The sequence below is a fragment of the Diprion similis genome, chromosome 8 (assembly GCF_021155765.1).
Source record: "Diprion similis isolate iyDipSimi1 chromosome 8, iyDipSimi1.1, whole genome shotgun sequence".
Taxonomy (NCBI): Eukaryota; Metazoa; Arthropoda; class Insecta; order Hymenoptera; family Diprionidae; genus Diprion; species Diprion similis.
In genome coordinates, this window is record NC_060112.1 from 13,289,178 (window position 1) to 13,303,616 (window position 14,439).

Here is a 14,439-nt window from a genome sequence, read left to right on the forward strand (position 1 = left end):
TTTTTTTGTTGTGTTTCTGTATTCGTGCTATGATTTAAGATAGTCTGTGATCTGTTGAGTTGTGAATTTGAATGTAACATTATTCTTGTCTGGAGAAAAATTTGTTAAATTCAATAATAATTATAATAATGAAGAAATTCATGGAACCTTTAAGGAGAGATATGAGTAGATCGAAAACTTTGTATAATTGTCCTTGTTAATTGGGTTAGCAATTAAAAAGATAGGTTGAATATATTAGAATATTGGCGATGGAATTGTATAGTGTTTGCACAGTACATGGTTCTGTAAGAGTGTGTTCAACGATGAATTTAAACATTGGGAGCCAAAGTAGGTGACCATTGACGGTACTAAATGTGTGACATTATCAGCTAGTCTATGTTGATCATATTCGTCATTTTACAAATGTTTTAGCTTACAACTACACTATTTCTTTTACAACAAATTACTGGGATGTATTTTGGTGAGTGCCACTGAGATCGTTCATTTTCTGCTTATATTTCATACAAACCCAACAAGTTATAAGAATTACTTTTCAATTGAACTTCTTGACCCTACCAATTAATAATTTTGACTCAGAATAAGTACCACTATTCTCAGTTTTGAAACAAGATTATGTGACTCCAAGACTGAAGCTTGACACAAAGAAAATTTCACGTGGCATTTAAGATACTGACCGGGATAGCTTTAGATATTTTTAATTTAATTTCATTTCATTTGTAGACAATAATTTGTGCGACTTCTCTGATCTTACTGAGTTCTACTTCAATCAGCAAACTTGATTGTAAAAAAGCTGAAGAATGGATATTTTACATCACCCGGTACATGTAAAACTACTCTGTATTCTTAACAAACTAATCTATACCCTATTATGTGCAAATTTTTCACTTGACAAGCAAAAGTAAGTCATGTTTTCAACTTTCTAAGTTTAGCATCATCATGACTGGTCGGCGGCACATACATATATAAATTAAGGTGACTGGTGAGCAGTGCATCACAATATACCCTGTCATTGAAAAATGAAATTTATATGCCTTCAATCGTACTTTTAAGTCAAGTTTTGTACCAATAAATTTATGGTCGTGTAAATAGTGGGCAATTAGTTTATGGTGTTAGAAGAGAAAAGAAAACATGTGTTGATTGCTGCTACTTGTGCATGTGTATGCAACAATTCCTATGTTCCGACAATCATGTGCAATCAGTAGGACAACTATTCAAGAATAGATAAACATGCAGGCTTAACAATACGTGCATGTGCATGTGCAATCATTAAAATCTCATTGCAAACTAACTCTTCAGCCAATACAGCAGAAGATGGAACAAATGCACATTCGCAACTTGAGTAATAATTAATCACAGTAGTTGCTGTGAGGGGGAATGGCCTCTACAGTTTCTTATGGTAATGCAAACTAACCTGTGACTGATTCGGCGGTTGAGGTTGCGGTGATGCAGCTGGTGGCGGTGCTGGAGATTGTGACAATGCTCTCTGCGGAGACCGACTTGCTGGGTTTACTTGGTTGGGTGGCATCTGCGGTGGATTAGCGGGACCTCCCTGATTCCATCCTCTTTGTTCTGAATACATACTAGGCGGATGCCCGCTTTGTGCTCCATACGAGTTCAACTAAAACATGATAGAACATGGAAACATCAAACTCCTCCACAGTGTTATAATTATCTACCATTGCTAACGAAATTTTACGTCACTACAATCGATAAAAATGGAAAAATAATCGGATAAGCAACGAGCTGCATACATAAAAAACGATGAGAAAAAAATGTTTTGATAATCGGCTATTGCAGTTCATTTTTTACCATAATTTAGATCTGTTACGCAATTTGCTACGTCATTATGGGAATCAACTAAGTAAAATATTTAACGTTACATAAAATTTGGCATGGGTAAGTATCAATGACATCCATTACTTATACATTCTCCAAATTATAATGTTACAAATACATTTATAAATTAAATATTGCGAGCTTGGTCAGTAAAATTGGTATACAATGGAACAAAAACAATCAAATATAGGTACATATTCGAAAAGTTTAATAATTCCATGAATCAATTGGTCCCATTCTTGATCACAGAAATCTTGTTACAAGCTGTATAACAATGTTACTACTGAATCTCACAATTTCAAAATCCATATTCTGATGATTTAAACAATTCTCATATTCTTTCAAGTGATACAAATGTGATTCCAAAAATCATATCATCTGTTCATACATTTTCTAATTATTGAATTTTTACATCAGAATGAAAGTATTGCTTAGTTTGTTCTGCCACATACAGAAATTTTATCACAAAATGACCCCCTATTTTACCCAAATTTCGAGTCTATTAATTTACGAAGATCTGAATAATAGTAATAATATTTCGTGTCAGACGTACACAAATCTTTGCCAAATTCCAAAAATTCATCCCCAATAATCTTGTCTGAGTTTCTTCCAATTTTTTTTGCATTCCACTCATTCTACTAGACATATTTTTTGTTTCAATTAAGGTTTCATGAGGAAATTTTTTCTTAAAAGGTGTTATTTAAGAGCTACTATTAATATTCGATTCAAGTATTTCAAATTGTAACTCTATGAAATGCATACTAACAATGAGTTTAGTCAACAGCCATAGATACCAGCAGTTGTACATGGCTATGTAATGGTTTACGAAGTTGAAATTAGTAAGGTTATCGTAACGAAACATTGGGCAAAACATTACTATTTTCTCATTTTTACAATGACTAAAGGAACTAAGATTTTAGAATATGCGCCTATGTCTTGTTTTATTATGGTTTACTGAATTTCATACAATTCCAAAGTTGCAAGATAACAGTTTTTTCTCAACATGAATTATTACGATAATGTTACTATCTTCAGCATAATCATTATTCTTCTTTTTAAGAAATACCTGACGATCGTATAGCAGTTCACTCTTGCAGCGGTCAAAGTTTGGAAAACTATTTTTGCTTACCTGATGGTGACTGTACGGTACATGAGGTCTGGATGTCGATGAGTAGCGCTGGGTGTAGGGTGGATATGGCATGGGTGTTGGGGACCTTGGTCCCCCTGGGCCAGGATGTAATCTTGGTGAACCCTGAAAGCAATGTCAACATTAATTTCTAGTTCCAGATATAAGCGGCAAGCTTTTCTACAACCTTTTAACCACTGTGAATAGTAATAAAAAATTAAAATATGATGTGTTCGAATTGTACCATGAACACCAATAATTGAACTCAACTTGTACTCCATTATGTGACATTAGATTTTACTGAGCAGGGATTTGCAAGATTAATTTTGTGCATTTTACAAATTATTATTGATGGTATTGATTTCTTGATGTATGAATAACCAATTCCTAAGCAAAAAAAAACCTTTCACATCAAGGATTTATAGCATTTGTAATTCACGAACCCTGATGTACAGGTTGATCTAACAATAATGTGAATCCCCAGCGAATTTGTTCTACTTGAGTTACACGTACTATTGACTTGAAGCATTTTACCTTGTGCACATAGATATTAATTAATATTGCATATGCCAAATTTGAAATATTGATCACGTGTAAACACGTTCACAGCTGACCGGAAATAACCTGACGAGACCACGGATTTCCATTTTGTATGTATAATTATTCATTTGGATGTAATATAATAAAGTTCAGTGAATACTGCACAATTTCATATCTGTAATGTATAATATTCAATACCTCGTTAGTACCAACCTGAATTAGAATATTACTAATGCTTGCTACATTATTGATATATGTCAAGAGAAAATTTTATGCTAAATTTATTTCAAACAACTTAAACTTTTGCCACAAAGCCCATGTAGGCACAGTTTTCAAGCAATGGGTCTAATATATCACATTCGTATAAAGTATAGAAGATTGTCATTATCCCGCTATCAGAACGCACGAACAGTTGCATACCCAAAGTCCTGCAACCTTAACCTAAGTTTCTATTTAACATGTTTAGATGGTTATAATTAAAGAATTTAGTTATACAACTATCACAGAGCATGCAATCAGAAAAAATATTTGCTATTTGTGAAGTTAGCTTGTTATTTCTTACGAGCAGCTCCTTGATTCACATTCAGTAGAGTGCCTAACAACGGAAGATTTGGAATTACTGACATTCTCAAGTTTTTCTCATTTAAAACATAGAAAGCCCGGTATTTTTAGTCATAAAATGTGGGAAATGAACATTTTGGCTATATTTTCTCTTTACTAGAGAGCTTTCATTCATGTCTAATTCTACCGTCGTAATCTTAAGGCAGTAGATCACAAACACGGTTATAAAAAAGATGAAATTAGTTTGCAAGATTTTAGCAAACAAAATCTTTAGTTTAATGCCGAATTCCAGGATAAGTTGTCACAAAAATTTGATCAGGTTTTCCTGTGAAAGAGTTAACTGAGTTTCTCAGGTGGTCCACGCTTACGAGTAGCTAAACACTCTTAAGCTTGGATGCAACAATTTGTAGAAATTTCACCGGTTCATGTTACCTCACATAGCAGTAATTCCAGAGACTCGTGTAGTCGTCCCTATAAACTCGTACCCTGAAAATACTCATTGCATGGTAGCGACGAACGAAGGGAAACGCAAAGCTCCGATGTACTCACAGTTTGCGGGGGGCGTTGTCCTGGCTGGGGATAAACCGGCGGTACGACAGGTGGACGCTGCATGGGCCACGGCTGCTGATACGGCTCTGCTCCCATGCCTGGATAGTTGGAGTGAAACCGATGAACGGGGCTTGATGCTTGCAGCAATTGGTTAAGCGTAGGCGTAGGGCCAGTGGCTTGGGATATACTTTGACCGGATAAAAATCTTGGGGATTGCCCCGGGAATCCAGCAGATACAGGGGGATTAGAGTGAGAGAGGCGCGGTGACTCCATTTTAGAGACGAGGTAATGTTCATCAGAAGATTCACATTGACTCACTGAATGTCCTGTGCTCCCTTCACTGACAGATTGTTTACTAGAATACTCATCACTGTTATACTCCCTTCCCCCACTACCGCCCAAGGTGTTCCCAACAAAACCATGCGGATGACTTGTGTCAAGTGTTTCACCCTTCGAGGTGTGATCACCCCCAAGCGATCCCTCTTTCGTTGATTTACCACCGATATTTTGTTCACTACTATACACGGCACCAGCAGCAGTAGGGTGTCCACTAATGTCCTCGCGGTATTGACTCATCTCCACTAAACTGGGACTATTTGGCCCACCGCGATTCACATATTTAAGCACCGCATTACAGGATACTTCATCATTGGTATTGAATTCCTTTACGCTGCTATTTACCCCAAGTTGAGAATGTTTTTGAATACATTTCACTTCACTATGCACATCGTTTTGTTGGCTTTCGGCTTGCGTTGCAGCCATGTTCTTACATCCCCACTATCATTTTGCGAGGCAATAGATCCGCCAGCCAATCAGGAGCCTCTATTTTTCGAAAGGATGTAGATTCGTCCAAGTTCACTACGCCATTGGTCGGTAAAATAGGATAACGGAAATTGGAAATCACACGCATTAACCGCATGGCCAGACGCCTGCAGAGAGCACTATCGTCGCCCCAGCCAGGCTAGCTTGGTCTACGATTTTTTATGTACCGTAGAGATTTCGAGTGCTTGTACAATCTGCCCGAGGCTGCCGCTTGCACTCCGAACGTTCTCTTCTACGTATACGATCGAAATATATCCTACGGGAAAGACCACGTAGCTTACAGCCACATACTCGATGACCCAATTATGTGTCGTCAACGATGCCCGACTGTTGATCTCTCAAATGACGCCGATACATATTTGTCTATCTCGTAAATTGCATTACCCCCTGTTTCGTGTATTTTATTTTTTTAAATAAATGACGCCCGGTATAAATATTGTTGAAAATCCACACCGTTGCAGGCATCGCGTCTCACCCAATGGAATTCTCCGTTAGGTTTGAGGTTGAGGAAGGTGAAGTTTCTAGTTAAACTCTCTAGTCATTGGTCAACACCTCTGACGCCCAAATGCGTCGTAAACCAGCGTTGGCTTGAACTCGAAAACTGCAAAAATCTCCTTTCGGGGTGCAACGGGCTTTCGACCTTTATTTTGATAAAGAGATCAAAGTCTAAATTGCGATCCACCATTACTGGTTACTTATTGTAGACGGACCATCTTATATACGTATATATATACATATATATATATACGTATATATATGTATGTTGTTGAAGAAATCATTGCATACATTATTATTCCCATTCACAAGGTGTTTGTCTCACTTTTAGTTGCCTACCTTGACTGATTACAAAGAATTTTCACTTCATTTTGCCGAAATATTGACTTCAACTTGCAGTAATGCGTCCGTAATATTTTATATGGTTATATGCCTTCAAATTGTAATGGCAAACGCCGCTGTAGCGAAAAGTGGCGGCTGCATGTCACACGATCACTGGCTGGCGAAGCTACCAATCAGGATCCCTACCTCGAATTGAATACGCGCTTGACGTATTCGCGATTCGTGCAAGCTTGGTGTAAACGGGGCCGAAGTTTGTTAATGCATACAATAAATCACTATTCACAAATAAAATACATATAACATACGTATGTATATGTAATTTTACTTATTCCCTTCAAAAAGGGTCAAATTATACACGTAGTAATTTTTTATTTATCTGTCCTGATTTTCTGCTTTAAGTTATCGTCATTTATTATTCAACTAAAAACTTTTGGAGTCTAAAACGATCTCATTTTTTGGTTATCTTTCACGTCTCACGTTTCACAAAGCTTTCGCATTTTCACACATGGTATAACGGTCGAACCACACGAGATTATACCGTATTCTAATACCGTATTCGCTCATCATTTATTTCGCTCACGTCATCCAGAATTTATTTTTTCTCAAATAAACTATGGTACAGTTAACGTTTGATTTCAAAGACGGATGCTTCTACATTTCAGGTTAGATTTACTCCTTAACTTCTTCCTGCAGAGCCAATGAGGATGGAATCAGAAAAGGATTGGGATGTGGAACAATACAAAATGGAGCATGAGTGCGATGAGCACTGGGAGTTGAGACGCCGCTTCCTTCTTGCCCACAAAGATAGTTTTCCTGAGGATGAGCTTGTATGTCTGGCACAGGTTTTCACCAACGTAGAATTTCTAGGGTGCCGGTACGTCTGCGAACAGAAATAAAACTTTTTAAATTATTATAGTAATTTGTCAGATCCCATATTTTTCATATTTTAATCATCGGCGTACCCATTTTTTGTTTACAAACATTGAAATTTGAATGTTTTCATTATATTTTTGAAAATTGATTATTTCAATAATATGAGGCAGCTACTATTTTTCAATGATTCAACTATTTGATGCTTTTAGCTATCCTGAAGAAACAATGCAGCTTGTGGCAGAATTATCTCATGATATAGCTGCAGATTATCGAGAAAAGCAAAAAAGTAAATTACAGCGAACTTTTGTTAAGGCATCCGATGCTGCTGGCGCAAAGGCCAAAGGTAGATCAAAAAATTGTGAGTTATTGTAGAATTGAAGTTATTACAATATTTTTATATCTATAGCTAGAAATTATTGCCACAAATTAAATCACTGAAATATCTTTGAAGATTCAGTATGATATACTTAACGTTCTCCAAGTACATTTCTGTCTACTAAATGAATGATGGGAGATAATAAGATAATTTTACTATTGTTCACTTACAAAATAATGTCTTTTTCCCAATGTGCTATACATTAATATTCATTCATATTTTAGGACTGGTTATAAGTAAACCAGGCAATAGTGGGAATAAATCGGATATTTCATCGAATATGGTCGGTACCCGGGATAGATTTTCAAATACTGATTTTCTGGTGCACAAAAGAATTAAATTTGATCATATTCGCCCCACTAAAAATCTTCAGAAACGGAGAACAAATAAGCAATTTACGAATGATGGCCCATTTGGTAATATCGTTTTGGTTGAACACTCTCAAAACAAATCTACTATAAGTATTCTGACTGATGCAGTAAATGCTAGTGGACAAAACTTAGAATGGATATTTAAAGAAGATCCAACTGGTTGGTAAGAAAATTTGCATTTCATCACAACCCTTTCATAAATTGAAACGGTTGTGAGATATGAGAATATTTTCCCATATAATGATATTGTTCTTTTATAATTCACTTCCAAGGGATATTAAAGTAATCAGATTGGTTTACTTTCATGTATGCATCCTGTAACCATATCATATTTCGTTTTTTAGTAAATGTGAAATAAAAATAAATTCTAAGAAGTTGACGGAAGCATGTGGCGGAGGGAAAAAAATAGCTAAAAAAAATGCAGCAGATATTGGAGTGGCAATATTGAAGAAACATTATCACACTATTCAGGTCCGATTCAAAAAGATATTTTCCATCATCAATTACGCAGCATTAGAATAACCAGATGCGTAATACATTTGCTTAAATTGTTTGTGAAATTTTATTGTAGGTAAAAAAATTGTTTCACGGAGAATCTGAGAAAGTAGTTAGCACTGAGTCTATAAGCAATGACTCGTCAACTGAAAATATGTTATCTAATGATAACATAGGAAGAAAACTCATGTTACTTATGGGTTGGAGTGGCGGTGGTCTTGGAAAATCTCAACAAGGCATTGTCAACCCAGTAACGTAAGTTTGACTCTGCGTGAAGACTGATTTTTACAATCTAATTGAATGATTGTTTGAATTGAAAATTCTAGGGTTACGCAACAGGTCAGTAGAGAAGGGCTAGGATTGAAGTCAGGGCAATTCAACCAAAATATTTTGAAGAAAAAATTCCAAGAAACATTGAGGAACTACTTAAATGGTGATACAAGAACTGATCTAGTATTTTCTTCAGAGTTCACAAATGAAGAAAGAGCTGTTATTCATCAGTATGTAATAGATCTAACAAAAGATTATAAAAAAAATTTTTACAACAAATTATTCATGATCTATCAATTATCAATCATTCATTTGATATATTTTGTACTATTATAGAGTTGCAAGACAGATGGGAGTTAAATCACATAGCCACGGTCCAAAGGATGCTCGAACTTTGGTAATATCTCGTAAAATAGATTTATTTGAACTTGTAGCTGAGTTGAAAGAAATGGGAGGCTCAACGGAAAAGTATGTACTAATTGATCCAGAAGAAGCTGGTAATCCCACTTAGAGAAAACCCTGACTTCTACTACAAGCACTTCTTGCTTATATGCATTGCTGGTCACATCCAATAAAAGACTAAACGTTATCTTATCAAGTTTTAGTTGAAGGTTGACTCATTATTAATTTTGATTTTATCACTGAATCGTGTTATCAATAAAAAAAATTAGGCTCAAGCCCATTTATATACAATAAATCTTACGTCATACTGTCTCTAAGTTAGTGAATGTTCACTCAATTTTTCATGTAAATATCCCAATACGCATTGTAATTATTATGTAGATCACATTTATAAAACTAATTATACGTTTGTACTGGCCAAAGTGGTACCTATTTACCAGATGCAGTTTTATTTTTCAATAAAAAACGAATATTGCAGTAAAAATATATATTTATTCTGAGATGATTGGCCCGCCACCATACATTCCATCATGATTATATCTCTTTAATTAATTTAATTTTTTAAGTAATCCGTAGTTTTGGCATTCAGTGGAAAGTGATGTTTTAGTGCCCATATCAGAAGAGATCATTCATTTTTATCGACAGCAATATATTGTTAATATGCTAGTCACTCAGGCACACCTTATCTTGTTATTGCGAGGTTTTTCTTTGTATTTTATCGAAATATTTCGGCGCTTTCAAAAACTGAATTTATCACGCTATCGCAAGGTTCAATTAAAACATTAATAATTATCATTCTTTAGCTCGCCAATATTATTATCGAAATCATTAAATCTGATTAGTAAAATTAATGAAACTCTTCTACATAGAAAATGTCTTCTACATAGAAAAATTCTAATTTAACTCAAACGTTTATTGTCAGTATTTTGTGTATATTTGTATATGGGTTTAGTCCAAATTTATCGTTAAAGGTATTCAAGTGAGTATGAGGTATAGAAAGTAGAATTATGGATGCTTCAATGCGTGCATTATTGATTCAACTTTAGTGTAGTAGCTGTCAGCTGTAAGGAACAAAAATATCAGTTGTAACCCGTTTTTGAGCAATTTCAATAATGAGGTACGTATAAAAAATTGTTGACACACATACAATCATGTTGAAACGTTAAGCTATAAGGGAATGTCTCCGAAGAGATAAAACGATATCACAAATATCTTCTAATTATGAATCTATTTAAAAAACTTGAAATTAATTAATTTACAAACTTTGATTAAAAAATGATGTACATAAAATTGATTTACTAATTTTATTTCGATATGTATGCTATTTTGTGTAGAAAAATTTTTGATCTACGTATAAATATGCTCTACCATGTCAAAATTTTTTCTAACCTCTACGTGTTATACAATCATTTTTTAATTTCTTGTATGTAAATCATGATTTGTAGTAATTTTGCTCTCCATCTTTTTCATGTCACATAGGAACGAAAATGTGATGTGCTTATTGTAGTATAATGTACGTGGTAACAAATTTCTTGACATACATATTAATAATCTGTTTCACAAATTCATTGGGTATAAATTAGTCAGTAATACAGGGTGGCGACAATTTTTTTCAAATACATTTCTCTCACTGTTCCCATGAAATTTGAATAAACTTGGGCAGCTTTTATTACCACAGATCCAGAAATTGTGTACCTTCAATATATAAATTTGGATTTAAAAATACATAATACTGTTTCATTTCACACAGATAATTAGAAATCGGAAATTGGAAAGTTCTCTCAGCTGAATTTACGAAGCATGCCTGCAATTTGAAAACAATTTATGAAGAAAGTACGTTTTTCCTGTGGTCTATCATAATTCTCTGACTTTTCCCTGACTTTTCTTGATAGACGAAATTCCCTGACTATTAGTTTACATCAGGGATTACATCGTATACTTTGTAAGCAATACATTTAAGCAAATTTCAATAAATATAGATGCAAATTAGTAGACAAATTTTGCTTGTATTGGAATTGCTCGATGTATTGTGATAAAAGGACAAGAAAGATCAGTCTAATTAATTTATCCGTAGCAGAATTTACAGATTTTTATATACTATATACATATGTATGTCATGTGTATATATAAATTGTCGATTGGAAAATAATAAAAAATGAATAGGTTGTATAAGAAATGTGCTTTAAAATCAATCTATGAATACAAAAACTGATTCCTGTGCATTTCATGGACTACAAAATTTGAAGTACCCTGATGATAAGTAAACTGAAAAGAAACATGTCGATTAATTAAACGTAAGATTCTGGATGTTAAAACTACCGAACTAATTAAAACAATGAAAATGTTGAGGATACTTAGGTTATAACTAGAAAGCATAATTTTTTAACATATTTTATCACATTGCAATAGCATAAAATCTTACATAATATGTAGATTCTTATCAAGTATTTCACGTTTAGTTCTGATTGTATATAAATTTTATATATAATGAGTAATTGGTACTTTGTGCTCTTTGCAACATTCTATCAATAAGGTCGGAACGTTTTCGAAAATTCGCCCACTTTCCCCAAAGTTTCAACTTTCTAAGAGGTAGATAAAATTTGTTTGCCAAAGATAACTTCAAAACTGTTTGCCATTGTGAACGTGAAGATGAGGGATTGGTAGTGAGCCACAATGTGCAAATTAGCATTACTTAAATTTTGTTTGTCAATTAAAAATGAGTGGAGGCTTAAAATAAATAAAAAATAATACATTGAATCTGGCGACAGTTGCAATGAAGTTTTTGTCATGACATTTAGGTAACGTAAATGTGTAAAGTATAGTTTTTATCTATAAAATAGTAATATTACGAGAACCCTATACCAAATTTTTTTTAATAAAACAAAATAAAATATTCCAATAATGTTGGAATGTGAGACGAATTGCGTTAATACCGATCAATTAACAATGTCGAAAATATATCAATTCAGTATTGCCATTTACAAATATTGCAGGTCTTTAGAAGACCAAAGGCCCGTTGACTTGTGAACAGTATTTTGAACATTTGAATATAGTTTTCCGCCATCAAGTCATCAAATTACAAGTCAAGTATAATTTTTTCGATACCATACAGGAATTTAAGTACGCTGTTTAAACGTACAAAATATTGCGAAGTTGTATTATTCATTCTTTACTGTAAAACAACTGGCCCCTTGAGAATTTTTCCTTTCACATCAAGGTTTTCACCGGCATAAGATAAAAGCGGAGATATCTCAACATCTCCTTCTACTAAGGCAGCTCCACTGTTCAACAACCACTTCTTGTGTAATTTAATGAGATCATTGTGTGCTGTAGAGGGACAATCCTTCTTGGCTGAATCATTGTTCTTTAAAGCACTGAATTCTTCATCCCTAGCAACTTCCCAAACAGCAAATTGTTCAGAGAATTGAAAAACATCGAAAACAAACTTTTCTATCTTAATACCATTCGGCTTCTCAGGTACAATCCTTACTCCAGACTGATCGACATATGGAATCTTCTTTTTGGCAACATGAAGCTTTAGCTCAAACTCATGCACGTCTGCTATCGATTGAAGGAAATCCTTGGTAAAATAATGATTGCATATATTTCCAGCAATGAACTTAAGACGCCCATTCCCATCGCGTAGTGACGCAGTCTCCTCTGTTATTTCGCTGTACTCAACTACTTGGTAGACACCATCCACCTGGCAAACGACTCCCACTGCCTCAGTTGGGGATGACTTTTCAACAACCTTAGCTCCGCAGTCTGCTGAACGTGACAGGCAGTAACCAATGAAGACGGGATCTGCTACCTTGACTAAAATATTATCTACGGAATGCGCGTGAACAGAACGTATGCGCCGCTTATCCATGTCTTGCAGGATTCCCTGTACTTTCAAGGCTCTGTACAGTCCCCCATTTCCATCTGGCGCTCTGGCAAGCCGATGTTTTTCGTCCAAGATTATCTTGCCATCAAAATTAAAGCAAGGCAGCATACCCTGCTCAAACATTAGGACATTCTCTTCTTTCAGGCCGAAATAATTGTTTGCTTTGAAGTAATCTCTGGTGGTTTTTGTTGTTGCCTCGCTGGTCAGTATGTACCAAGTTATCGAACCTTTTTTCTCATGTCTTTGCTCAGCCAAACTTTCTAACCGACGTATCCGTTCCGCTTGTAATTGAAACAAACTCTTACCAGATGGTAGACCTACGTTGTACATTCCCTTAGGATAACTCACACCCAGACGGGTTCCCTGCCCTCCTGCCATCAAGAGTACAGCCGTACGTCCCTCAGCTATTTCTCTGAGACCCAAATCTTGATATTTTTGAATTTCCGCAGGTGTGGAGTTCTGCAGTGAGGCACTCACTTCACTGGGTATCGGAAGTAGTTTGGCATCTAATTTTACTTGATCGTTGCTCAAAGATGCAACGGCACTTTTGAAGTAGGATGAAATCTCTTTCAGATTTTGTTCCTCAATATCCCGAATGAGTAGTAATTTTTGATCATCACTAATTTCATCCCAAAATTGTAACAGATGGTCTTGATTAAACTCCCGCAATTTTGATAATAATTTTTCAACGTCCGTTGCCATCGCGATTGATTTTGAGCCTTGATTTATTTTACTGCACACAGCTGTGTACTATCTTCAATATTCATTCGTTAATTATAGACAACCTGGGCCGGTAAAAGTCTCAAGTATTATATTAGGTGAAAGTCTACGTGTGACAAATGATACGAGTGACAGGCGTTTGAATACGTGACATTTCAACCTGCACGATACGCCGACTTAACCCTACCCAAACCCGCCTACGCCCACCTTCCATGTGATAGGTAGTTTACATTTGATTGGGCAAAGGTGCTTTCGAAATAATGTTCTCTAATTATTTACATTCACAATTACATCCCTCTCTCCATAACGGAGAAATGAAAGGGATGTCGAAACACCGATAGCCGATAGGTTATCTTACCTGTGGAATTTGTGCGCGTGGCAGGTAACGAGACTCGTCATGTCTCTGGCTATATGACGTCACACTATGGACCAGCGGCACGAGATTTTGAATTTTGGCGCGAAATGCATTCCTCAGAGACGCTCAGAGCCTGCCCATTTCCCACATTAATGTTGTAATTATTTTTATAAAATTTAGAGCCATTTGGATTGATTCTCTATAAAAAGAAATGTAACTCTGTAGGAATAGCTTCGTCAATTTAGTCAAAATAACATTTGGCACGTTGGAACTGAACATTTGTGCTCAACTATTCGGTCAATGGTGCATCATTAATTCGTTACAACAAATTTCCTACCATTATTCTGATGTCATTATTTTCCGTTTACACATTACTTGAAGTCTAAAATGTTTGACGTAAAATGAGATATGATGTGAAAT

General features: G+C 35.2%; 3 protein-coding genes across 11 annotated transcripts in view; 1 reads left to right on the top strand and 2 right to left on the bottom strand.

Annotated features, from left to right (window-relative positions):
• LOC124409271 (trithorax group protein osa) overlaps positions 1 to 5,510 on the bottom strand; it is a 30,540-nt gene extending 25,030 nt beyond the window's left edge. For 2 of the 6 annotated variants that reach the window (XM_046886791.1, XM_046886787.1), the window contains exons 1-3: positions 4,613 to 5,508; positions 2,966 to 3,088; positions 1,412 to 1,618 (exon numbers count right to left, since the gene is read on the bottom strand). In XM_046886791.1, coding sequence (XP_046742747.1) covers positions 1,412 to 1,618; positions 2,966 to 3,088; positions 4,613 to 5,374 — 1,092 coding nt within the window. In that variant the 5' untranslated portion in view covers positions 5,375 to 5,508. Of the gene's footprint in view, positions 1 to 1,411; positions 1,619 to 2,965; positions 3,089 to 4,612 lie in introns of all 6 variants that reach the window. The other 4 variants (XM_046886792.1, XM_046886788.1, XM_046886790.1 and 1 more) reach the window with 4 other exon arrangements.
• Positions 5,511 to 6,473: 963 nt separating this feature from the next.
• On the top strand, positions 6,474 to 10,174 carry LOC124409274 (NF-kappa-B-repressing factor). Of its 4 annotated transcripts, none has more exons than XM_046886798.1 (8): positions 6,474 to 6,576; positions 6,934 to 7,145; positions 7,354 to 7,487; positions 7,745 to 8,054; positions 8,236 to 8,362; positions 8,463 to 8,641; positions 8,713 to 8,886; positions 8,993 to 10,174. In XM_046886798.1, exons 2-8 carry the CDS (start codon positions 6,970 to 6,972, stop codon positions 9,165 to 9,167), a joined length of 1,275 nt encoding a protein of 424 aa, XP_046742754.1. In that variant the 5' UTR covers positions 6,474 to 6,576; positions 6,934 to 6,969; the 3' UTR covers positions 9,168 to 10,174. The 4 variants fall into 4 exon arrangements, with proteins under 4 accessions (XP_046742754.1, XP_046742756.1, XP_046742755.1 ...); XM_046886800.1 differs by lacking the exon at positions 6,474 to 6,576 and adding an exon at positions 6,688 to 6,706; XM_046886799.1 differs by lacking the exon at positions 6,474 to 6,576 and adding an exon at positions 6,746 to 6,764.
• Positions 10,175 to 11,635: 1,461 nt separating this feature from the next.
• On the bottom strand, positions 11,636 to 14,166 carry LOC124409273 (UDP-N-acetylhexosamine pyrophosphorylase). The gene has a single exon (XM_046886796.1). The coding sequence runs from the start codon at positions 13,644 to 13,646 to the stop codon at positions 12,228 to 12,230; it is 1,419 nt and encodes a 472-aa protein (XP_046742752.1). The 5' UTR covers positions 13,647 to 14,166; the 3' UTR covers positions 11,636 to 12,227.
• Positions 14,167 to 14,439: the final 273 nt, after the last annotated feature.

Coding starts and splice junctions, on each gene's coding strand:
- LOC124409274 (XM_046886798.1), top strand. CDS start 6,970: ATGAGGATGGAATCAGAAAAGGATTGGGATGTGGAACAATACAAAATG. Junction 7,146..7,353: donor GTAGAATTTCTAGGGTGCCG/GTACGTCTGCGA, acceptor TGATGCTTTTAG/CTATCCTGAAGAAACAATGC. Junction 8,363..8,462: donor AACATTATCACACTATTCAG/GTCCGATTCAAA, acceptor ATTTTATTGTAG/GTAAAAAAATTGTTTCACGG.
- LOC124409273 (XM_046886796.1), bottom strand. CDS start 13,646: ATGGCAACGGACGTTGAAAAATTATTATCAAAATTGCGGGAGTTTAAT.